We start from the raw sequence: 26,480 nt of genomic DNA on the forward strand, positions 1-26,480 counted from the left end.
GGTAGTGAAAAACATTCCTCCCTACAGTGTATTCCCTCTCACACAGGGGCAAACAGACTTGTAAATATTGAGAGAAGCACTCAGGCAGGAGGAAAGCTTGACACTTCATATTATGGAGCTGGTACAATTGATAAATTGCCACTTCTCTACTGATAAAAAGGCATTACATAACACATTATGAATGCTTTGCCTGAAATCTGTGTAAGCTTAACCAACTGCTCTAAAAATTGATGGCCTGTGGATAAAGATCCTAAACAGTGGGAGACTGCACTCCTACAAGGGTAGAGCATGCTTAGCAGACAGCGACTCTCAGGGATAATGGATGGAGTGTACGGCATCGCACTGTACCTTTGTAAGTATACCATCCTCTCTGTGGTTCTTCTGCAGGACATGCTGGAGGGCCAGTTGAATCTTCTGCTGGAGTTTCTCCACCTTCACCTTCTCCTGGAGCCAAGATCGGTCTGGAAGGTACATTTTCACAGCTGTTAGTTACTGTAAAAACGCACACCTGATAAGCCCATAACAGTCAACTTGGCTGATGGGAAAAGGAAATGATGCAGTGCCACTAATATCAGATACTAATTGATAGAGAAAAACAGGAGGGCAACAGCGCTCTTTGTCGTGGTGAATGTGCGTCTTCCCTTTTTTTCCCCCTTTGCACTGTGAGTGACACCTACCAGCAGACATCAACACAAAGGCGGAGAACAGGGCGATCTCATCCTCAGACAGGTGCATAGAACACAAGTTTTTCCCAAACTCGAAGACGGAGCTGATCAAGTCGTCACAGCCTGCCACAGCAAAGGACACAGAGAGAGGGCTTAGGATGAGGAAGACCAAAGAACAACATTCACTCTTGATCTTTATTGGGAGAGAGGCACACAGGGAGGGGAGAGGAAAGGGAAGGAATGAAAAAGAGCGGCATGCTGACAGCACATTGGAGCGTCTTAAGCAGAACAGGCAATGCCTTTACTGAGTTTTGCCTCCCAGACGAGTCACTTTTGGCAGTTGGGGTGGTGTTATGCAAGCCAAAATGAGGTCACTATTGAGGCTTTTAGTTAAATCAATTATCGGGGATACAGAGAGACAGGCGGATGCCACTGCGGCTCGGGAAGCCCATCACTCTGCCTACCCTGCTGCGGACCCCTCTGTGCAGAACACACAGGACACCGGGACTCTCCAAGCTGGGACCGATACACATGCTCACTCTCTCTCTCTCACACTCACACACACACACACACACACACACACACACACACACACACAAACAGGGCGGTACACGGAATGGAAAACTTACACCAAGAACCAGAATTGTTACTGCCGCCATGGGACATATTTACTACTACTTTTTTTACCGTCAAAAGGCAGTTGGAAATCCGAGAAAATCCACAGTGGAGAGTCTTACTATTGTCACGGCAGTCAAACACGAATGCTATTTGCTTTTGCCTGAGATGTTTTATATCAGTCTATCAATGATAGTTTTGATAGCGCTTCCCCTAAAGACACTGTCTGGCTTTATTTACTCCACAGTTACAGGAGCCATATGCAGCAGAGCTTCCCTAACATTTCTGTTCTACCATAAATAACCATGGCAGAGACAGCAATGCCAGGTGAGGCAGGGATGAGTGCTTAGTGTTTGCTTCCAGGCCTTCAGCATTGTGTAGAACAGAGCAACAGACTCTAATTTTGGCTATTACACTAAGGAAGGGAGTAAGATACTGTAAGAAACACACACAAATCACAGCAGCATACATATACACACATGCAAACTCATTCAAACGTGCACACGCACGCACACACGCTCCACTTACCTAATGACTTGAACACATCAGGTCCGGCATACTTTCCATCAAAATAGACTGTGTTGTTTTGCGAGTCAAAGGCACGGCACATTCTGACAAACACAACTTCCAAAGAGCCTGTGGAGACAGACAGGAACAAGATGCTCAATCTGAGAGTTGTTTCTTTTTCCCCCAACAGTTACACATCAGTAAGGGATGCAAAACTCATGATTGTGCTTTGTGTTATTCTTCTACAATGTGAGTAACACAAACACTTTGACATAAAGAAGTCTGCCGTTAGAGAGAGAGAGAGAGAGAGAGAAAAAAAAAAAACACCTCTGCAGATGATAATATCATCGACAGAAGGCTATTCTTCCATAATGACATGCCAGATAAAAATTGAGCTTCATTCAGTTGTGACAGTGTTTATTCATTCAACCTTTATTTAGCAAGATAGGTAGGGAATTTATTCTATCCTACAATTTTGTACCACTCTTTGGGAGTTGATAAGAGGATCAAGAAAATGTAACAGAAGCCATTACTGCCTCTAAGGGAGATGCTACTGTTTTAAATGTCATGTCTGACAAGGGATCTCAGTCTTTATTTCATTATTCATATTGGCTGTGCTAATGTAAATAATACTCAAGGAAAGACCCAGGAGAGGTGTTTGTTTGCAGTATGTGTGCATCTGTGTTTCAGCCTCCGTATTCATGCGTAAATATAGTTGACAGTGTGCAAAGAGCCATAGCTGCATTTAATATTCTGTAAGTATGTCTTCATGAGAGCAGTTTGAATAAGCAGACATCATCGGTGTCTGAGGAAAGAGAGGGGAATGGCAGCCGTCATGATAGGTATCCTCTGAGCTCAGGAACACATCGCTGATCTAATGTTGTGTCCGTCCCTGCTATGTATGTAAGGAACAGAAGAGAATAAAGAGCGACAGAGGCAGAAAGAGGAAACCGGCAGGGCGGGGTCTCTTCTTTGTGACAATGTGTGTGGCGTGTGAAGAAGAGGACTTTGTGCAGTCAGGTCAGCTACGCTCTTGTGACAATGCCAGCGGGGGGTGGTGGGGGTGGTGGTGGTGGTGGGTGAGTTTGACGGCAGCAGGCCATGTTGACAGGCTGTCATACCTGCTTTCAGCAGCACTATCTGATCATTCTGACACAGCTCCATGAAGCCGTCGATGCGCTTGGCGAACTCCACCACATACTGAATGGCCTCTGTTATTTTGATAGCACACAGCTGCCACATGACTTCCCGGGGCTAAGAACAGATAGGACAGAGAATGTGTTATCTGCTTTAAAACAATGAGTTTGATTACTATTACTGCTGTGAAGGCCAGCACGGGCCCGCTTGTGGTCGGGGTACCTTGCTCTGGTAACTCTCGACCTCCTCCTGCAGGAAGGCCTGCCAGGTCATCTGCTGCAGCTCCTCCCTCAGGTACTGACATGTCTCCATGTGTGACTTGGAGATGTTCTGGGCCAGGTGCTCTGCAATACAAGAAGATCACAGTTGACTTCTGAATGTTACTCACAAGGATTTGTGAAAGGGAAGACCTCACTGATGAAATATGCCACAGGAAAAGAAGATTTATTTACTGAGCTTTCAAAAAGGAGGAGAGGCGGATACGCGTGGGCTTTTCTGACTGGGAAAAGGCTTGTTGACATTTCCTTGTACTGCCTGCAGGAAGCTCATAACTTAAGGTTGAGGCACAGCCAATCTAGTTATGACACAAATGCATGGCGAGGAGGAGGGGCGCCACGTTACTCACTGAAACAAAGGTCACATTTTCTCGGAGAGAAATATTGAGTATAAGAATTTAAATGGTTTTGAAAACACATCTGTTAAAAGGAGTTCCTGGGCACAGGGGAGTCTAAAAAAATGATTTCCCCAGACTCCTGCCCTGCTGGATCCTGATTGGCCCTAATTAATGGAAACTAATTACAAAAAAGAGGCTCTTTTAATGAGTGTTGGAGATGAGTCTCCAACCTCCTGCTATTTTAAGCAACCTTTGTGTCGTTTGCCCCACGGTTGAGTTGTTCTCCCCCTCCTCCATTTTGCTGTCTCTCCTCTCGTCCCCCCCTGCCTCTCTCCTGCTACTTACCTAGTTCAGCCATGGACACGGTGGGGGAGGTTTCTCCGTTGGTGAAGGAGCAGTAAGGGAAGAAGCCAGAGCCAGGGGCGAAGTCGCAGATGGGCTCCGGCTTGATGCCGTTGATGTCCAGGCCTGACTGGTCAGGAGATGGCTGGATGTCCAGGTAGAAGCTGCTGACCGCCGAGTCTGGTTTGCTGCCGTCAGGGGTGTGACCATCCATGTAGCCGCTGAGGTCGTCATGGAGCTCAGTGAGGCCATTGGCTGAGAGGCCATAGCTAGGTGTGAGCGGCTCCGCCTCTCCAGGCTGTTGTTGGTGGTCACGCTGCTGCTGCTGCTGCAGCCGGTGCTTCTGGACCTCAGCGTACAGGCTGTCTCGCTGCTTCTTCGACATGCGGCCAAACTTCACCGCTGTGAGTAGCAGGACAAAGCATGTGTTACACTGTGGACCATTACAAACAATCAACCACAATTATGTGATAATAACTTCTTTTCAAAACATTATGAAAGCCCTAGTTAATTTGAGAATGTCTCACTGTCATTTTTATTATTTTATTGTATTGTTTTGGCTAAATCGTGACTCCTATAACAAAAACATAATTCTTGCCAGCTGGGGCTTGTTTGCTCGAGAGACAAAGATTGAATTAATGACATTAATTCCTTACTTATAGTATATATTGTGAATCACATTAAGAGATCATCTGTCAATGCATGCCCTCCCCATACCAAGTAAAACAACACTCATGAAAGTCATATGTTACTATTGGACCAAAAGACGCCCGCTACTAGCATCGTTCTCCACAATACTCAATGTACAATGTACAGGAAAGTAAAAGTGATATACTCTTTTAATAGAAAACACTGATGACAAAAAAGCAAATCTCCATATTTCAGGAGGGATCACTAATGACAGAGATTATTAAAAAAATTAACAGCTTCATAAGTGCAGAGGCAGAAGTGGGAAGTGACGAAGTGACTAACAGCTTACCAGCCACTCAAACGTGAGACAGGCTAAGTTGCTGCCTCCTGTTTCAAGGTTTCCAGACTAAACACTGGTGCTGAGAATGTGACTCCTTGGCCAGAGTTCTGGGGGCCTGGCAGTGTGTCAGCCGGTCACAGTGTGTGTGTGTGTGTGTGTGTGTGTGTGTGTGTGTGTGTGTGTGTGTGTGTGCTTTTCTACGCACAGTGGAAAGCGAGTGAAGCGGTGAGGAGGAGTGCGGGCAGATGGGCTCTGGTGTGTTGAGTGAAAGCAAGAGTCACCTTCGTCTGTCCTGAGTGTGTGTGAGTGTGTGTGTGTGTGTGTATGTATGTGTGTGTGTGTGTATGTGCATGTGTCTGGCTATGCAAAGGCACTCATAAGTGCTAATGTACTTCTGTGTTCATTCATATTCATGAATATGTATGTGTGTGTAACTGAATTTAAGCAAAGTAGTGTGCATAAAGATATGCCAGCCTCTGTGTCTGTTCAGGTTTTCTCTTGTCTGTGTGAATTCCTGTGTGTGTTGAAAAAGAAAACCCATCATAGATCTGCTTTGTTCTGACATAATCTCCTCAGCTCAGTCCAGTCTGGACTGGCCCAGACTGGACCAGCCTGGCACAGCAGGAGCCCTCCAGCACACATCCCCACCTGTGTGCTCCCATTACAGCATCTCAGCTGCAGCAGCACTAATGACTCTAACAACCTCCTATTTCATCAAACCTAGTTTCTATCACAGGAACAAATTAGTCCCACAGACAAAGCACTCACCTGCTACTCGCAGACAATGAACACAGACCGACGTCTTAGCATGTGTTCACGTCACCATTTTCTTGGGATTTGTCTGTTGTGTCTCTTTGAGAATAATGGTGTTCATTATTTGTGTGTGTGTGTGTGTGTGTTTTCTTTGTCTCGAAATAAAAACATCAGTATTTGGTACATCAGTAATATAGGACCAAATAAAAATAATGATAGAAACCCACAGATGGCTATGTCAAAGCAGTTATGAGTAAAAACAGAGTTATGGTGTTGTTTTAACTGACAAATACCCAGATTTCTACCCGGGAGTAGGGACGTATGAAAAAGTTGCATTTCTTGCCGCAAGAAGGTAGTTTACACTAAACAATGCCCTCTCTTTCTTTAAATGTTCTCATCCAGTCTTTACTCATTCTTTTAAATTGAAAATAAACAGATACATTCCTGGCTTGTTTTTTGTAATTAAAAATGAGCCCTCAATAAACACTACCAATAACTTCATAAAAGGACTTTGGTATTTCAGAGTCCACAACAGCATCCCTGAAGTACTGCTTCAAACACAGAGCAGAGCAGATTCTTGCCCACACGGGCACTTGAACCTGGGCTCTTCACCTCCCCTGATTCACCATGCCCCCCCTGCTGGGTCTGCCCACCTCTTCCATCAAGCACTTACCATCTCGTGACATGCCCACTGCCAGGCACTTCTGCAGCCGGCAGTGCTGGCAGCGGTTGCGGCTGGTGCGGTCGATGAGGCAGTTCTTCTGACGGGGGCAGGAGTAGGCTGCATTGCTCTGCTGACTCCTCCTGAAGAAGCCCTGGACAGAAAAGGAGCATGGAAACACTTTGGGTTACTGGATGAACCCGCGTGGGAGGAAACATGTTCTGGGAGTGAAGGATCAATGCATGTTTTCATCGTGTTTTAGTTCTGACAAAATTCATTACTGATTGATAGTGATTTAATGTATTCCTGGTGGTGATACTTTTATTTTACTGCTGGCAAACAGATTAGATTATGTTACTACGACTGTTGGCTGTTAAATCAGGCATTTAAAGAGTGCTTTATTTCATCAGTGTATACAGCATGAGGGTGGTGTGTTTGGGTAGGAATGATAACAGTGGATAGTATTTTTCTTCAGTGGGGCTATTAGTGTTGATTAACGCGGCACTGGCATGTGCAGTGCTAAAGGATTGGGAATGTACACCGACTGGATTCCTCATCCTTTGACTTAATGAATTGATTCCAGCACATCATTAACATGCCCCACTCTACTGCTCCATACACATATGTCTTAATTAGCTGCTCATTGGCTGTTTAATTACAAGAAAACAGCTGACAGCTGCCAAGTTGCTTTATAATGGAAGCCATTATGGAAACAGGCTATAACTGCCAGTGACAAGCAGCACTCTTTAATAAAGCTATGATTTATGGTCCAAACTTTTGTACTCGCACATATCATTAAAGGCCTCTCTGCCTTGGACTAATTAGCAATCATTAAAGATAGATTTCAGCAGTTTATTCTTTAGTGTTTCATTCCTTCCAGCTCCTGTGTGAGGGAGAGTAGTAGGGAAGAACAGGAACCTCTCAACACACACACACACACACACACACATACACACACACACAGCAAAGGTGCAGGCTGGCTGAGGAATGCTAATGATGTGTCTGGTGACAAGCACTGGGACAAGAATACACTCTAAGCACAAAATTCCCCTCAATGTGAATGGCTGGTGCATTTGAAACAGTACAAAAGGCGGCTTCAATGGAAGCAACACTGTAGCAAACAGCCAACAATCTGCTATAATTCAAAGCACTCTCCTTTTGATCATTTTATTTCAAGAAGAGCATGCTGCAGCAGAAGCAAAAAAGAAAGAAAAGAGAAGTGAAAAGACATGTCCCTGGGAGAGAAAAGCAGAGCAAGTCAGAGGGATGACTTTGTCCTACTAATTGTACTTTTCTGTGATGTCCTCTGTGGTGCTTGACCACTTTAATGATCATGTTCTTTGTGTTTACACTTCGCAGTCCTTCTCCAAATCATTGTAAAACTTCAGCAACATTCATAAATGTTTTTCCCAGCAAGCAACTCTTTCTTTATCTTCTCAAATTACCCTGTCTACACACACACACACACACACACACACACACACACACACGATGCTTACCTTACAGCCTTCACATGTTATCACGCCGTAATGGATGCCTGATGATTTGTCTCCACAAATCTTGCAGGGAATTATTTCGATTTGAGCTGCAGAGAAGAAAAGAAAAAAAAAAATCAACATTTTGCTGTCACAAGTCACTGTACAACACCCTCGCCACGGATCCACGTTGGTACATGAAAGAGCACTGTGCTTCTAAAAACATCACATCCGGTGGCTTTTGAATCCTCACTTCCACAGAGCATTAGTTGAATATTTACTGAGTTGGATATGTGTGTGTGTGTGAGAGAGAAAGGAAGGAGGACATTTTAAGTTCTCACAAGCAGCCAATATAAACAAAGTGTCAAACACAACTTATATAAGGAAAACCCCATCTACCCACAAACCCAAACACAGAACAGTCGTATTAATACTAGCCTGGAGCAGCGACAAAGGCTCATTTAGCAACATGAGGAGATTTTATGAAGCTTCTTAGACTTTAAAACCATAAGCACCTAATGAGTAAATACATTGCGGCCACAAAGACTCATAACATGGCCACTGCAGTCGACGCTACGAGAGAAAGTGTTCAGTGGCCGCGGTGTTGTGCTGCTGACAGGCCTGTGATTCACCCGCCATAGAGGACAAAAGCACAGAGAAGACAGGCCTCATCCATCGCTGGCCTTCTCTTCAGGAGCATACAACAGGGCAACACAACACGACACGACACAACACAACACAACACACAGACATCAGAGACACAGAACTCCCAGCTCGTCCCACTGCTCTCAGCTTTATCATTGCAGCCACTGATGCTACAGCCCCCCCCCCCCCCTCTTCCTCTAGAGATCTCTATCTCACAGCCCTCCTCCACATCTACAACATCTCCGTCCCAACACAACAGTGCACTGCAACGCCAGACGCATACCGCTATCTGATCCAAATCCAGGAAAGATCACCGCAGGATATTTTCTCACAATGTAATGGTTTTCTGCAACCAGCGATGTGGCCAACCAATCAGAGCATGTGGAGCTATTGCAACACCAGTCTATACCAATTAGGGGAGGAATAATATGGTTTTGCCTTAATAAGATGCAATAAAAATTATAATAATTAAAGAAATGGTGGTAAATTCGCTATGTCAAAGAGTTGCATCAGCCTCTCCCCTGCAGCCAGGCCTAACTGTCTCTTCACAAGCCTAGAAGCTTCAAATATCCCTCGTACACCTTAACAACCAACCTCTTTAAACTAGTTTGATCACATCAAAAGTACTTCTGCTGAAGTTCAATCCAAAGATCCCTGCCCATTTTAATCATCTGCCTCGGAGCTTGTAATGTGTCATGTGGATAATGTCCTTGTCCCTGAGGCATGCCCGGGAGAGGCCCTTTACACAGAGCCTCTAATCCACTAACCCCGGAGCCACACTCTATTCATTCAGGAATCTGTGTCTGTTCTCCTCGCGCTGCTGGAGTCAACAAGACCGGCCATGTTTACATGGAATTAGCCTACATTTCGGTAAAATTAACAAAAGGGAGTCGTGGAACATGCACAATTAATTCTCCTCCAGACCACACCTCCTGTGATTTGTGATTCTCACATACAATAGAGGGCACTGCACCTCGTTGGCCCGGATTAGAGTGAAATCCAGGCAGGAGGCGGGCTTCGACAACCTAACTGAGAGGGTTAATTTATAATTAATCTTTTCCTTACTGTGCACAGTTGCTTGTTATTTCGTTTAGGTCTATCTCTGTATGAGTGCACTCTATTGTTTGTTTTTGTGTTCTCCCAGCATGAGCATTAACAGTGCAGTGTGTTTCAACTCCTTTAGCGTTTTCAGCCTCATTACTTACATAATTTGTTCTGACATGCACTCACAACAACTGAAGCGTGCCGTAATTATTTACTAGTTGTGGTTGTAGTGAGCTAAAGGTTGTAGTGACATGCCCCAGCCATTGGGTGGCAGTGCAGAGCTGTGGCTATGGTTGTCTTGCCAAGTTAAGCCAAGCTTCTTCCACCCACCCTATCCAGCCCACAGGCTTTTGGCTCTGAGCTCCAGCCTCTGATAGCTCCAGGCTTAGGCTGCTGCTAGCTTCCCCCACCCCCACAGCATAGCTGTGAGATGCCTTCATCTCTCCTGAAGAAGCGGAGCTGGCTAGGCGCTCGCTCAGGCCTGACAGAGGCTGTGCCACATCAGGTGAAAGCAGTGGGAGTAGAGACACGAGGGTGCCAGGCCGGGCAAGGCATACGCAGACACAAGCATGCCTCACAAAGCCCTATCTGCAGCAGGAAGACCCTGAGTGCACCAGCTAACACCCTCTCACTCCACCGCTGCACAACTCCTGAATGCTCAGTGCACTCAACAGTAAAAAGGGGTTGTCTCTGGACCGGCTGAGGCAGGCTCTGTCGTTTCTTGTATGAGAGAGGACCTCATTCTGAACATAAAGTAATTTCCACACTACGCTAAGCTGCTTTCAAAAAGATGTGGAGAGAGGGGTCAAGGAGAGTAAATACCCAACAATGACACAATGGAGATCAAATACACCATGAAGTCACCTACAATCATCAGCCTAAGTTAATATTTGTATGTCTGTGACTGTGTAAGTTGTCCTCTTGTGTGGCTGGTCATGGGGCCCCCACGCTACACTTTAGACACTGAGCATGATTTAAACTGAATTCACACAGGAGTCAAACAAAAAGGCATGCGCTCATAAGCACTCCCAATCTGGCAGTCAATATCTATTGACATGAGCTGCGGTGTTAACTGCTTCTTGGGCTGAAACAGGCAGCTGCTGGCTCGCTTGAGCTTGACCAGTGCAGTGCCACTGATCCCATTCACTGTGCCTGCATGCCTGCCTGCCTCCCTGCCTGCCCGCTTCCCTGCCAGCCAGCACTGCCTGCACTGTTTACGACATCAAAGCCAGGCACAGTTAGACGGGCAGCCATGCTAAAGCCCATCCCAGCAGCCCGACGCTCCTCACAGCACTGAGATGGGCCTCTGCACGCGGGCCACTTCAAAGACACCTGCTGAGACGCCAAGATTATGTGTGAATCACACTGCAGCACAACCACACCACACGCATAATCATGAGGGCTGGACGGCGGCTCAAGACTGATTTCCTGTATGCAGCATTGCAGCCTGGCGTGGGTGTCTCGGACAATGGGCATGGCAGAGAGAGGAGACAGTCAAGCCGAATGCTAAAGCTTGTTCTTTGTCTGTCTGTGGTTGAGCAGTTCAAGGACACTGATTCACCACACTAGCAGGCCCTTTGAGGGGATGACGTGTCACTCAGAGCACATGCACAATAGGGCAGCCAGGCCTCTGCATGTTCACCCAGTGCCCTTCACTGTCTTCTCCACAGCCCTGAGATCAACCCACTGCTAAATCTCCACTCCACTATCAAAGACCTGGAAACTGACAGTCAAATGTGAACACCCAGAACAATTTGCCAAACACACTAACAGCTTACAGGGGCCCTGTCATAGTTTATATTGTTATAAGCATCAGACAGACACTGTCAGACAGAACACTTCTTCCCTATGCGCTGCAAATGTCATATTGATTCATTCAATGATATAAAGAGTCATTCACAAGACATAATACAACTGTGAAGCTGAGAAATAAATTTAAAAAGTGGTGAAATCTTTAGAAATGATGCTACTCTGGTAGTCACTATGCAGTTTCAATTCTTGATGAAAAACAACAATTACATGCAACAAAGAGGACCTTCTATTCTTAGCTACTACAGTATAGTGGACTATATTATCAAATGTAAACACACAAATACGGAACATTTTAATTGGCTACCTACTAATTATTTGTTTTCCATAATTATCTGAATTATACTGTTCAAATTTTAGATAAAGCATGCTGGTAAAAAAATTAAAATAAAAACTGAATATCCTACAGGCTTGAGCAAACATGGAAAATCACCAGTCAAAATCTCCTGGCTGCTTCCACTGAACCCTTGGACTACTGACATAACGCTGAAGGATTAAGATTATCCCTTACATTACAGACCCATGCCCAGGCCACCGTCATAATGCTGAGAGCTTAACCCATTACTCGATTGGACCAATAAATCATTTTCTCATGGCCTGATGATTCATGATAGATATGCACAATAACGGAGGTCTGAGATATCGAAGTCTATATTCTGTTCCCTCTATGCAGAGCCGTTATGTTTTCCATTGGCTCATTTACCACACGCATCATTCTGAACGAAAGCATGTGAAGCAGTTTGGGAAAAAAAACCATTTGTCTCTCCGAGTGAGTATTTGTGTGCGTCGGCCGTGTTGTGTTGACAGCTGTCAATGACAGAGTGATGCAAGCCAGCGGGCTCATGTCAGAGATTATGTAAGGAATTGAACAGGGCACAGCGTTATGAGCAGATTAACAATTCTTCTCCTATCAGACAAACTGTGTTAATACAGCCTCCATTTCCAATATTTTTTGCAACAAAACCAAACAAAAGCTTATAAGGACACATGCCTTCTCTCAAAAATGTACACACGGTTAACATACAAACATTGGAGGCACTGAACCGGCTGGCAAATGTGCACTAAGCAATGTTCCTCCATCATTATGTGCAGCTATTCATTTTGCCCATTTGGAGATCAGCTGTCGGTTGATAAAGAGTCTTCTTTAAACAGATACCAATGTCAGATCTAGCGGTGGAGAGACGACAGCCTAACAAGAGCTGGAATCAGAAATCTGCCTCTTTTCATCTGCCGGGGCTCTGCTGTCATGTGAAGTCGCACAACACAATACTTTTTTATTCCCATTTAAGCAGCAGAAGAAATGTTATTTGAATGTCAGCTGCAAAGGACAGTTGTGGCACGGAACACAGGCTGAATAGTATAAATGTGTTATTTGTTTAGGGATCAGAGGCTGTTGGCATATTACCATAGAGCTGATCTAATGGCATTTGCAGGTTTGTAGCACAAAGAAAACACACAGCGCTTGTACAGAAATTCACCTGAAGACCAAAAGTCTGTATCATCACTTTAAACAGCTTCCATTCAAACACGCCGAAGTCATCAAAAATATTTGGACCAGAGGGATTAGGGCGAGGAAAGACATAATTGACACATTTTGGTGTCTCCATGCTGCGTCTGGCTAATTCCCCCCCAATCATTTAGCCGCCTAAGCTGTGATCCCCCTTCACTGGAGACCAGCTATATTTGAAGAGATATTTCCGTTTCAAAAGATGGGCTCTTTAAGTCTTTCCCTATTATTCCTTCATAGCAGTGCAGTGACTTTGCTATAGCTCAGGTCTGGACCATTGCCCTTGGCTGCTTTTTGGATGAACTCTAGCGTACATCTCTGTGTTTGTTTGTGCGTGAGGCCTATTAATATTTCAACACTGCCCAACTTCAGTTGCCTGTACAACACAGCAGTGCATCTCTCTTCATGTCTCTCCCTGTATTTACTTGACTGTTTTATTGAAGTGCATTCTGACACCCTCTATGAGGGGGAGCAGGAGAAGGGAAGATGTATTCCCAAACCGCAGCACAAGACATCTCTCTCCACGTCTCTTTTTCCACCGGCGTAACAGTAATTTGGGCACTAATTTATGTGTTGTTGTGGCAAAGATTGACGAGCTTCTTGACTGGGAGTCTGTGCGCCTGCACTCTAGGGGAAACAACAAAAGCCTGGGTTTACCGAGCAGACGAGCGCCATGAAGGGTAGCGTGTTTGCGGCGTTCCCCTCCCCATCCCTCGTCTGCCCCACCTGAGCTCAAATCTCTCTCCCCATCACTCCCTCTATCTATCTTCCCCCACCTATTCCCTTCTCGTCTGTGACTGCAGTGACAAGCAAAGTTGTGCTGGGGACCGGAGGGCACGCCCCCTTTGTGTGTGCGAGCTTGTGCGTGGGGGCGTACATGTGTGCCAGGAGGGAGAAAGACTCACACTGTTTACTCTGGTGGCAGTATGCAATCTGTAGACAGCACTTACTTATGCATCTACCAGCCTCTAGTTAGTCAGAGTCATGAGAGCTGAATAAAATAAATCAGAGTTGCAAATGTTTACATGCTTTGTCTAACTATTTAGATCATTTGGTTTGGGCCCTTTACACATTTAAATGCGATACATCTTCTATTATAATGACACACATTATGAAGGGAAATTTAGGTTTTTCCAAGTCTGAGTCAGAGTTGCTTGTGTATTGTTTTCTTTTCTCATGCATTGTACAGCAAGACATTGGGATGCATCAAAACTCAAGATCACTGAGGCATAAATCACACAGGACCACCTGATTGACTGGTGCAGGAGCTGCAGTCTGAATTCTAAGATTTAGCGGAGAATCATGTGATGCTTCTCAACCTTTAGCCTGACCACTTGAACTAAGCAGGCAGTGGTTAAAGCCTCGATTGTTGCAGTGACTTAGTTAAGCACCTCTCAGCTCCTCATCTCCCTGCAGGGACAGCAGCCCGGTCGGCTTCTTTAGAAAAACACAGGAATATATAAATAATGAATCCAGCAAAACATCCACTGCAATTACACGCAGAAACCTTTACATAACAACAAAGAGCCTTGTTCAATTGCACCAGGGAATTTGCTACTGCCACACTGTACAACTTCCTTCCTCCTATAATTGCTGTATTAGTATGCATTTCTGTAAGACAACTGGGATTCTGCTATGGGTTTTTGAATAGGATTTTTTTCACTGTTTCACACAAAGAAATCAAAACTTACATTCATACAACTTCCTGCATTGTCTTTTTGCCAGAGGCGTGACTGAGAAAATGAAAAAAAAAATTGTGGGCAATTTAGACAATTGCAAAGTCTATCTGTGGGTGCTGTTAGATGCTGGTAGATATTGGGGGGGGGGGGGGGGGGGGGGGGGGGGGGGGGGGGGGGGGGGGGGGGGGGGGGGGGGGAGGTGGAGTCCCATCTCATGCTGCTGCTCAGGGTGAGTGGGTCAGAGGCACGCAGCCAGAACACACATGGAGAGCAGGCTGAATAGTTCAGCTGACAGTAATTGTCCCTCTGCGGTCTCCTTAGGAAAACATGTTTCCAGACAATGCAGGCTGCACGGGCCAGATAGTAATCATGATCTTGATTTGCTCCATCGAAGAGGGAAGCTCAGCATAAGCCTGCAGTTATGGCGCAAGTCACTATTTCCATTGGAGCTGACATCAGCTGAAGCCAGTCCTGCGCAGGCACATGCATTAATAAGAGCATTTAAAATAAATTTGAGGGAGGTACACAGTGTCAATGAAACATTATCTTTTAAAAAGTTTGATTCTTAAATGTTTCCTATTTGACGGGAAGTAACATACAGGGTAAACTATACTGGAGGTAACAGTATAACAATACAGAGGCCTTCAGCAATGTCTTCAGTTAGCTCCTGCAGCCTGTTAATGTTTTATATATCAGTCACCTGGAATTGTTCCTTATATAGTGGACATCTGACTGTGGCAGGAAACTTGGAAGCTTTTAAATCATATGCAAATGTATCATTTTATTATAATGCATTGTAATCTCCAAATAAAAAAGTCAGTCTCCATAACAGGTGCAGGTCTGTATACCTTTAATGGAATCAGGAACGTTACTGTCTACGAGTTTTATGAACGCTGCACACAGCACCGTAAACACGACAGCTTTTACCGCTGAGCTTATGAACATTTTTTACAGCACCTCTGACATTCTGCTTGAAGGTCTTCGGTTTTCATCAGCTGAAAAAGAGCAGGCAAGGACAGGGAAGACGAATGACACCAATGGCCAGCCGATACTACCAGGGACATGTGATTGAGACAAATGAGCCTTGTTACGCTAGCTTGTGATACTGAATCCTGCTGCTCACAGATCCAGAGCTTGATAGAGCTGAAACTAGAAGCACCCAACCTTTCTACAGATCACCAGTGTCATGGGGCCCCCGAAGAAGAGCTCTCTCAAAGAACCTGCTTCACTGGGCTCTTTCTGTTTTTACCTGGACCACTTTTGTTTTGTCCTCATGCAAGTCCATTTTTATGCATGCACACAAACACACAAACACACACACACACACACAATTTGGCCTTCACATATTTTCTAGGCCCCTTCTTCCAGGTGCAAAAATAAAATGAAAGCGAGCAATTATCTAATCCATATACAGCGCCCTTGGCTAATAATAAGTGACTGCGAACACTTCCATCATGCATCATTTATTCTCAATGCTACTAAATGATTAAACTGAAACGTTATGATTGCAAACCATGTGAAATATTTACTTGTGATGAAATCCGCCAGACACTTAAAAAATCAATCTGTTTATTTCATTTTGCTCCTGGCAGTATCAGTAGACTGAGGCATTGATGGTCAATGGCTCGCTTAGTGTCTTGTCACTTTATTAGTAATGTAGTAAAGTGATATTACGTGGGCTTACAGCTAGTTACATATTCATATATTATATACAGTATATCCGCGCATGGTCTTGAATACAAAAACAACCACAACAAGTTGTGCTCTCAGTGTGGAGGAGCTGCTGAGCAACTCCACAGTCTTCCTCGCTCTCCTATTGTTGTAACAGACCGTATGAAAGGCATTCCTAGACGACAGGGGTGCACGAGAAGTGTCTACTGCCACACAGAGTTCACAGACTGCTTACAGCGTGAGAGGCACATTCCCTCTGCACTGCTGTTTTCACAGCCCTACCAACACTGCCCTGGTTTTGTTTAACATGGCAGGATTAAGCAGCCATGCATGCTTCCCCCCCCCCCCCCTGCACGCTTTTGCTTACGGTGGAAGGCCCGAGCGCTCGCCGTTACCTTTTGGCGCACCAGCTTTTCTGAGTGCCGGTGAATGCGCCGTGGCGCTCTAATCCCAGGCACATAAACAAGTGCCAAGATTAATGATTGCGTAAACACATCCCAAAAGCCCTGAAATAACAATCAGCTCTTCAGCCCTTTCTACAGCCAGTGCGAAGGCTCTTGGAGTCAGCTGACAGACAGTTCATCCCTCTCTCCTTTGCTGCTGCCTCACAACAGTCAGGAGTTGTCTGTGCTTTGTTGCTTCATTAACAACAGGAAGCTGTCAATATTTTCCACATGAGAGAAGGCATGTGCAGCGCTGCAGTAAGAGGGAACTTCTAAGCCAGAGCAGGACACTGGGTCCTCTACAGTTCTGCAGCTCCTCACTTCTTCCTGCTAACCAAGGCCGCTACACACCATATCTGGCCCTCAGCGCCTGTCATAACGCACATGTCTCGCTGAGGCCATAATGAAGACAGCCTGGTTGGATGAAAGTCCAGATCTCAGTGCAGTTCTGATTAATTTGTCAACCTGTTCCTCATTGTGGGATCTAAAACAATAGTGTCTTTGACTTGTGAAAAAAACAGTCAAGTAGAACTATAGGAGGACATTAGAAGTGTGTATAGCAATAAATCACAACCACAACAGACCAAACAAGGCCATTAAAATGACATTAGGAGCACGGACCGTCCACTCATCCCTGTCATCCCTGGTCTGCGACTACAAGATGAGCTGCTTGGTGGGGAGGAGAAAGTCGTGGCGACAGGGAGAGACAGACGGGGAGAAAGAAAAGAGACAGAGTGCAGTGCAGTCCACTGGTCCAGGGCAGGGGAGCGTGGGACGTTCAGATGAAGTGGGAGGCCCCTCTCCAGGAGGTTGCTCCTCAGCATGAAGGCAGAGGCAGCACCCCGCCTAATGAGGGGTGAAGTGGAGCCCCCTGTGGGACCCCCTCAGGCACATTCATTAGGAGATGAAAAAGCATTTCCTGGGGCAGAGCAAGTGCCTGCCTTGGCTCGGACATGTTTAATTTAGGGCCATATGAAAACATAAGGCCACACTGGCCAGGTCCGCCATTGTGGACTAGGGGACTCAACAACACACAGAGCCAGTGAGCCAGAGCTTGACTAAATGACTGTGTGCAGAAGTGAATTATGTTGGGGTTTTTTTCTTGGAAAGGTTTAGGGTTTGAAATACCCTTTTAATCTTACAACATTCAGATTATTGAAAGGTCAAGTGCACTGATACTTCCAACTGCGAGTGAAAAGTCAGTTGTAGACAGGCTATTATAGAGAAAATGTGCGACTTATCACAAGTTTTATTCCCTTCAATGCATTGCATTTTGTTGCATCTTATCGGCTCCAGGCAAAAATAATAGATTCATTTAGCCAGTGGTGGTTTGTGGAAGGGAACCAAGGATTATGGTAATGCAGCACTAAACGCTGCAAGCAAAATACAGTGAAAGAGAAGTTGCTGCAGTAAGAGACACAGGAAGAATATCCGAGAGGTTAATTCATATGATTGCACAAATCAGCATTCACAAATGCATCTTGAAAATCTCCTATTGCACAAGGTATGCTGTTTGCAAAGACAATAGAAAAGACGCTGCTTCTTTTCTTTCACTGAAGAAGGGCCTTACGGGGTATCAATCTACGGTCATTCAAATACAGGTCCGCTTACCACAGCTGCTTATTCTTGTTCCTGATGAATCCTAACATTTATTAAGGCTGTCTTCTTGCCTTGTTAGATATGTATAACCAATCTCCTGTAATTAGCAACTGCTAACCTTTGGGGTGCTAATCCTCCTTGAATTGTGGATTTGTACATCAAAGCCCACACTCTCCCATATAGCTGGTGCTTGAAATTACACTTGATTTGAAACCTGCAATTATTTGTATAGCATGGATGCAAACAGTTTCCTCTTTTATGTCTCAGAGAATCCCGTGGGTTTGCAGTAAAGAATCCTTAATCCACTCCAGTGGAATCCAAATATAGAGTTAACACACTAACTCCCTAAAATGTAGATGCACAGCCAAGTGCCTCCTGTGCACGTAAAGTGGAGAAAGCTTTTCTTTCTCTTATTTAGATTAGATTTCTTCAGTGGCTTAGATGCATCACATAAGAGCGAGGGGGATTGCCCAGGGGTATAACACAACCATACTTCAATAACGGCGCATGGCTACGCTTGCAATTGTGAACTTGTCCTTTTCACAAGCAATAAGTGAAAGTTGATTAAATAATCAATGGCCTTGCCCCTTTGTTTAATGTAATCACATGTCCAGGGCACCGTCGACAGGGTGAATGTCCAGCTGTTTAGAGTCAGCTGCAATTTGTACTCTCTCCCATTCAAGGCCAGAATAAATCCATGGTACAAGGAGGGAGAGATTATAGAGAGGGAAAACAACTGAGATAGCTTCCCACACACAAGCGCGCGCACACACACACGCACACACACACACACAAGCACACATACCCACGCACGCACACAAACTTGATGCTTTTGCAGGGAGGATGCCTGAAGCATTTATTTTCTTTAATGAGAGACAAGAGTCTCACATGTGTCAGTGATGCACAGCATGGGAACAATAGGGTGGGCTTTAATTCCATCAATCTACTGCATTTATCCTTGTATCACATCAATACCTGTCAGTTAAGCAGGATGAGATAAATCATGTCAAGCAGACTGAGTCAGGGCCACACTGAGCTCAGTAAATATGCAGACTTAAAACTCATCTTAAAACTCAGGGGTTGAATGCGTTTCCACACAGTCGGTGACAAATTTAGAGCATGGGTCTTAAGCAAGGAAATACACGAGATTACCTTGTGAGACAACATGACACAAAGATCATCCTTCCTGCACTTACTAAGTGATTAAATAGCTATGAATTAACAATGATGTTGTTAGGTATTTAGAGGAAACGTTACACCTCTGCTGTCACCTAAGCCTCCCATGGAAATCTCTTTACTTACCTTACTGTAACAAGGATCTCCCAGTCACACTTCTTTTACCATCTTAAATGGGAACCGACACCTCACCTTCTGACACCTGACATAAAATGCATGCATAAGCACAGGCAAGGTGCTATTGAATGACACGGAAAACTTGACTGTGACGAGCAGAATCAAGATTCATACAGCTCATCCTTGTGTTTTTATGTGTTTTGTATATGCGCATGCCTAAACTTGTAAAGAGAGTGTGAATCTGAGAAATATCGGGCAGTGAGATTTTGTAAAGTCCTCCCCACGTATGTGCAATAACATCAGATTTATCGTCAGATAAAAAAACAACATATAAAACACTTCAAGGATTGGCTTTGAGCGATACCAATAACCCCGCAGGCGGCCAAATTATGATTTATGTACTTTGGCTTGAGAGTGCATGGGGCAGTAATGTACATGTCTATGGTAGCCAGGCTTCTCACTGTAGGAGCGACTCAGTGAGAATACATTTGGTGTAAAATTGCTTCATCTGTTTACAATTCCATTTGGAGTTTATGAGAAAGACAGGCAAACACAGCCTGATATATTGCCCCTGTGTCACGGCATGGCAGGAGCATCCACACAAAGATTCATCTCTCACTTAGAAGCCAAATGATACGTCTAATTTGCTGCGAGCACAGTTATTTTTAACCTCTCCAGCTGTCAGATAATGGAGCTTGACTGTCAGCGCTGGTGTGTGTGAGTGTGTTAAAAGGTTGCAAACTCCTTTCAATTTACCATTCCCTTTGAGTGAATTACAAAAATGCACATTCCCATTAGTTCACCTGATTGACATTGCTTTTTCTTTTATCACAACCAAAGGGGGGATTTAAAGAGAGTTGACGGAATTAAAATGGAGACTTCCAACGGCAATCTAAATTTGGTTTTCAAATGCTTTTTTCTTCCCCCGATGGCTTGAAAACATCTCAAAACTCAGTGAAGGTTGTTTTCGTGGTTATTAATTGGACAATGTGATGTCTTTTTATGACTCCTGAATGATCGAGTCCTTTTGAGCAGCGTGCTACAGCGCCAGCATGTAAACATCTGCTACATTGCCTACCCTCTACAAATGTTACTACATTATTCAATACCCTTTTAGGAAGGTGAGTCATCTGGTGTTTAATATTGCCAGCTTTTATTTTATTTAGGCATTTCTCTATGATAAGAGCAACAGTGTTAGCCTCATGCAGAGGGCCAGTTACATAAGGCCATTGGAAACAGTTCTTAATCAATGAGCTGGCAGTGGACTGCAGGCTGGTGTCAGTGGTTTGGCTGATGTAATTTAGATGGACACTAATGGATTCCCCAGCCTCTCTTCATCAAACATAGCTGTGAATCATTGCACCGCCATTGTTAAGGGACATTAGACATTTCTAACAGGCAGCACTTGGTTGGACTGTGCTAACATGATATGGTAATAGGAAAACCATAGAATGTCCTCAAGGCTGGAGAGATGCAACATAACAAAGGGCTGGGGGTGGGCGGTGGCATTGAGACATGGACAGAATCAGTCCAGGTCTACTTTACATTTAACACACCCTCCATCTTGAGCTTTTTCAGTCTTGTATAGAAAATGGACTAAATAACAAATCGCTCATACTGTTTATTTTTTTTCAACTTACAACAAATGGCAGGAGGAAAACCAATGTTTGCCTCACACAGCTATTGCATTTTTCTACTGTAAATACCGCTCTAGTGAATGACTGCATGTCCACTGTTCCAATAACCAGCTGACCTCTAATGTTTGCTAACTCCAGCTTAACAGCATGTTATGTAAGAGAAGTGAAGGGGACATGTGGGGACTGAGCTCAGTTTACTTGGACCAGGCCAACCGAGGCAGCCTGGCTGCCATCGCGTATCACTGTGCTCTTACAAAAGGTATAGTATGCTCTCAGTGGGCAATGACACTTCACATTGACCCGGTGTGACTCGAAGGTAACTCAAAATACAAACCATGCTCATGGCACAATCCCAGTTGCTCTCAGCCCTGTGCTTACACGACCAGACCGGAGCTCAAGTGAACTGTTATAGAATAGTTCCTGACCTCAGAGTTAAACTATAATCTGTGGTTGTTATTGCCTTTAAAGCTCCCTGCAAGGTGTTGAATCACAGCTAAAAACTGCTACAGTATAAAAGGAGAAAAATACGACAAAAGAATTATCGTCGTAACCAGTAATGTGGCAAAAGATCTGGTGCATCTTATTTTTCAATTTACGGTTCACTTAATCTGGTGTGAAATGACAACCTCATGTCCGGCAAATAGAATCTTGTTATTTTCAGACGGGAATTTAAAAATCATGTGCAGTGCTTGAAAGTTAATGTGCTTCCAAAAATAAAAGAGGAATCATCTTTTTTTCTTTTTCTTTCAAAAGATGCATGCTTATCAAAACAGAATTTTTGCAAATAGGCTGATGCAGTACAATGCTGTTCTTGCTCAAAAAAACCTGCTGAAAAAGCACACTTCATGGCGTAGCAAGGAGCAGCCCCTGTATTGTTAATGTGCTTCCATATTGGCCGTGTCTCCTGCTTCACTTCACAGGACTACGCTTCATACTCAGGTGCCAACAGTAGTGCTCTTTAAGGGTTACATAAGCAGCAGCTAATGGTGCTTGGTCAGTATTTGGGATCTAATCCTCAGAGGCAATATGATCCACAACAACAACTTTCTACATGTTGCCGTGGCCCGGCAGGAAACACAACACTCTTTATGAATCGAAACAAATCGCATAGAGTGGTGACTAGAGGGAAGAATGATTTCTCTCTTTCTCTCTCGCTCGCTCTGCCTTCTCGACACACTAGATCCATTTCTCTGCTTGTTCAGTTGGCACACACATTGCCCCCTTACAAAAGAACATAAGGCTTGGGGAATTTTCTAGAAAACCCATTGCAGTTCTCCTCCATGCTAGTTAAATTACAGAAGAGGCCACAGCAGGGGACTTCGGAACACAGCTACCAATCAACTGCAGCAATTCTCCTGGTGTGTTTGTCAACATTGCTGCCTGGTGTAATTGGCATAATTGTCAGGTTAGAGCTCGGCACTAACCGGGCGTCCTCTTGGTGAGCATGGGCCGTGTCATTAAAAGGGACATGTTTCTGGAGGCGCTCCCGGGGACACATAACACGCAAGCATGTTGGAGCGACAGCTCGCCTGATAAAATGGCTGCCTCTTATCTCTACTATGCATATGAAAGGCTTATGTCTTCTCCATGACAGATTCTACGCCTCATCACCACAGGATTTGCCCAGATACACCAGAACAGAAGCTGGGGGAAAAACAATGTATCACATGTGTAGCCTCATCTTAACACTGTCAACGGATGTTTGTGTGTCTCCGCGTGTGTATGCACACGCACTTGCACACACACCCACACACACACACACACACACACACACACACACACAAAAAACACAGACACTCGCTGAAGCACAGATTGAACAGGAACTCACCAAAAGGATTCATTGCTAATGTGTGTGTTTCTCACCTGCACAGTAAATCACAGTTTGCAGCACAGTAAACTTGGCAATCCTGGAGCAAGCTTCAATTATCCTGATATTCTGTAGTGAATACTTGATATAATAATGATATAGTATCTATAATTACCATGATGTGGTGAGGCAGAGTGTGCTGAAAAATTATCGTTTGTATCATCACCACTGGGTAGCATCATTATTAATCTGACAGCACTCATAAAAAGCGCTTTGTTTGTTTTCTCTGATTGCTCTTTTACTACCAAAATAAACAACTCGGCTCCTTTGAGTTACAGCGGTATAATTTGCTGGAACAGCAAAGGCATTTATCTATAAATTTATTTTCAATTTGAGGTAAGCTGCAGTCATGAAAGCTAAATCACTACCAGGGAGAAGATTATTCTAATTACTAACCAGCTGCCGCACATGCTGCATGAGCACAGGATGTGTCAGAACACAGAGCAACCAGTAATCAGTTTCACAGAATCATTTGAGCACACATTTACATCTCGCACTAAATGTTAAACATGAAATTGTCTTCAATTGTATGCTAATGTTGTAAAACTAAAAGAAGCATATGCTCTAACACGGTGCGACTGAATTTAGAAACACACATTTTATGGTCAATTTGTGGTGCAATCTTGAAAACTGAGGGTTTATTTGCAGCTGGAATTAAGCCTGATGGTATTTTAGATTCCACTCAGATTATTCTGGAGGATATGTTAACTGACAGCATGTTGAAGGAATGTACATTAACGCATGTACTTGGACTAATGTGGTTAATATATATATATATATATATTTTTTTTTTAATGGAATAGTGAGTCCAAAGGTTCAGTATCCTGGGATTCATCCACACAGTAAGCTAAGAAGCCAAAGTAGAAGTATTTTCTCATATATGTCTTTCCCGAGCTATATGTGAATTAGACCATAATGCTAGCATGGCTTGGTCCCTGGGGTTTTCTTTGCCATTTGGACTGCTAGCGCTGCAATCCCCCTGACGGGCCTGTTTACGACTGCTCTGCTATCAGAGGGCTGAGCAGAGTCAGGGACGAGCCTTCATTAGAGATTAAAGTGACCGTCACAAAGTCCAAAATCATCACTGCTTCCCACAGCAAGGCGAGGGGAGACACTGAATGGGCTTAAGCTCATGCACCAACAACAACTCCATATCAGACAGATCCTCTGCTTAACACACAAGTTCCTTTTAAATTCCAATACCCATTGAATGACATTTAAAGACATTTTTTAAATTGGCTACAATCAATCTCTTCATTGGTAAACACATGTCATGTTCATAGCCACGTTGCCATATAACAGAGATGCATTTTTGGAAAAATACCATGCATGACATTACCTCCTAAAATCAGCAATATTTGAAGCAGGAATATGTACGCTTCAGTAGCAGACATTCATATCAGAAGAATAAGAAAGATAAAATACATGTTATTGCTTATTAGAGCCATCATACATGATTTCTACTGACCGCAGAGGTTAGACTGAGTGAAGCTTCTCGCTTTTAGTGGTAAAGCTCATCCATCTCCTGACCCAGCGCTGCTGGAAATAATTACTGATAGATATGAATAATATGAGACAGAATATGTGCCGCTGGATGAAATTCCTGGCTTTCTGACCATATCCACTCAAGATGTCTTCCCCTCCGAGGCATTGTATGCCATGTACTCATCTGTCTCTCTCGCAAAACCATCGCAGGATTCACAGAGAGGAAGACTCTACTCTATTATATGCTTTTTTGCGTGGGGAAAACTCACTGATGAGTTTAAATGTAAAAAATCTGTGACTCCTTTTTACACCTACTTTGTAGGTAACAAAGACTGATGTAACGCAGAACAATACTGCCCGGAAATAATGGCAGACGGAGGTTAAACAAAGCAACAAAGCCTTTATACACATTACTCAATCATTTCTCCTTCCATCAAAAATTCTTGCTGTAACTCCAGAACAAAGCAGCTATTCTCAGAGGAACATGAAAGACAGACACCTGTCAATCACAGCTACTGTGACTCTATATTCCTGTGTCAGAGGCTGCAGGATGGAGAAATGTGCAATATTCTGATAATATTTCATGCAAACTAATGCAAGTCAGAACACTTCCCTGCTGGCCAGAAGGAGGGGAAATGAGAACAGGTAATTATCGGATTGCCTCAAGGCAAGAAATGATAGAGATTGCAGAGAACGGGGATATTTAGCCCTGCTAATGAAGGCCCATGTTGTGGGAGCACCAGGAAGGGGGAGCAGAGGGAGGCTAGGCTGTGGCTCAGCAGGAGGTAGAGCCTGATAAGACCATCTTACATAATGGCCACATCCAGGCCTGGCTCGCTGTTGGACTGAGGCTCCTTGTCCCTCACGTTCTCTCCCATCCACTCTGCATGTCTGGCCAAGGGAGCAAAACATTGCAGGAGTATGAACACGAAGAAGTAGCATCTACAACTTTGAGGACTGGGGGCTGAGCATGTTTACAGATGCAGTACAATTATGTTTGCAATGTAAATGAGCACGGTGGCATGTTTATCAATACAATATTATATTCACTAGAGAGACAAAGAATTGAGTGATTTGAGTGAAGGATCACCCCCATTTAACCCTATTGAAGGAACCTGAAAGTGCTGAAAAATAAAAAGAGATAGCTTATTTTGTATATGCAGCACTTCCCCTGGACGGGTATGAAAGTTTAATCATGACATTAGAATTCACAGGCATTCCCTTGCCAGACCTGCTTGCAGACATCAGAATTGCTAATTTGCTGGTTTGCCCAGGAAGAGCTGGCTGTTGGGTGCGGAGGCGATGAATGGAAACAGGAGTCTGATTTGTCCAGATAACCTTGAACCCCAAAGCTCAGCTTCCTGTGGATGTACGGAGCTCAATCAGTCCCTCTTTATCATGTTGATCTGAGCCACTGTCCAGTGCAGCGCTGCACTCGCTCTTACCTGACTACTTTGAGAGTGTGTCATTAGCCAAAATCATTTCCTGCTCTCTTTCCTGCCTGTTCTGACACAGCCATTAACTCGCACTGAAATGTCATGAATGAATAAATGCAGCAAAATAATTGCTTTCAAAAGGCAATCTTGGCTCTGCAGTAATGTCCTGATCAGATATCAACATTAAGCCAAAACAAATCCTTTGACCAAAATGGCAGTCATTGTGGCTCGGTTTCTAATCTGGATAATGAATTCCTATTGCTTGTGATGAGTCCACTGGAGACACAGACATGCTAAAGAAGAAAGGTCCTGACAGGGCTATGAGTCAGCAGAGATGTGGACTTGAAATTGGCCAGGCTAAGCAGTTTGAAGCTGATGGTGATTTGAGTAGACTCACTGGTCAGCCCTACAGTACAGTACAAGAGCCGTGGGCTGAAAGATGTTGGAGTTACTCATGGGCACAGGTGCTTTATCAGCAGACCACATGTGAGGGGTGAAGCAGTAATAATTGTAAGCTTCATCGAATGATACGCTCCATGTTACAGTAAATTATTCAATATCTTCATACAAACTAAAGCTTTCCAATTTTCTCTTTCGTCCAAAAATAATATAGTAAATATATACAAT

At 44.2% G+C, this 26,480-nt stretch overlaps 1 protein-coding gene across 1 annotated transcript in view; it reads right to left on the reverse strand.

Moving 5' to 3' along the window:
* roraa (RAR-related orphan receptor A, paralog a) overlaps positions 1–26,480 on the reverse strand; it is a 44,524-nt gene that overhangs the window by 6,508 nt on the left and 11,536 nt on the right. Inside the window, exons 2-9 of the mRNA XM_034534109.1 lie at positions 7,763–7,848; positions 6,276–6,417; positions 3,883–4,281; positions 3,147–3,268; positions 2,909–3,041; positions 1,809–1,916; positions 678–788; positions 349–461 (exon numbers count right to left, since the gene is read on the reverse strand). Coding sequence (XP_034390000.1) covers positions 349–461; positions 678–788; positions 1,809–1,916; positions 2,909–3,041; positions 3,147–3,268; positions 3,883–4,281; positions 6,276–6,417; positions 7,763–7,848 — 1,214 coding nt within the window. The remainder of the gene's footprint in view (positions 1–348; positions 462–677; positions 789–1,808; positions 1,917–2,908; positions 3,042–3,146; positions 3,269–3,882; positions 4,282–6,275; positions 6,418–7,762; positions 7,849–26,480) is intronic.

Source organism: Cyclopterus lumpus, chromosome 6, assembly GCF_009769545.1.
Source record: "Cyclopterus lumpus isolate fCycLum1 chromosome 6, fCycLum1.pri, whole genome shotgun sequence".
In the NCBI taxonomy this organism is placed as follows: Eukaryota; Metazoa; Chordata; class Actinopteri; order Perciformes; family Cyclopteridae; genus Cyclopterus; species Cyclopterus lumpus.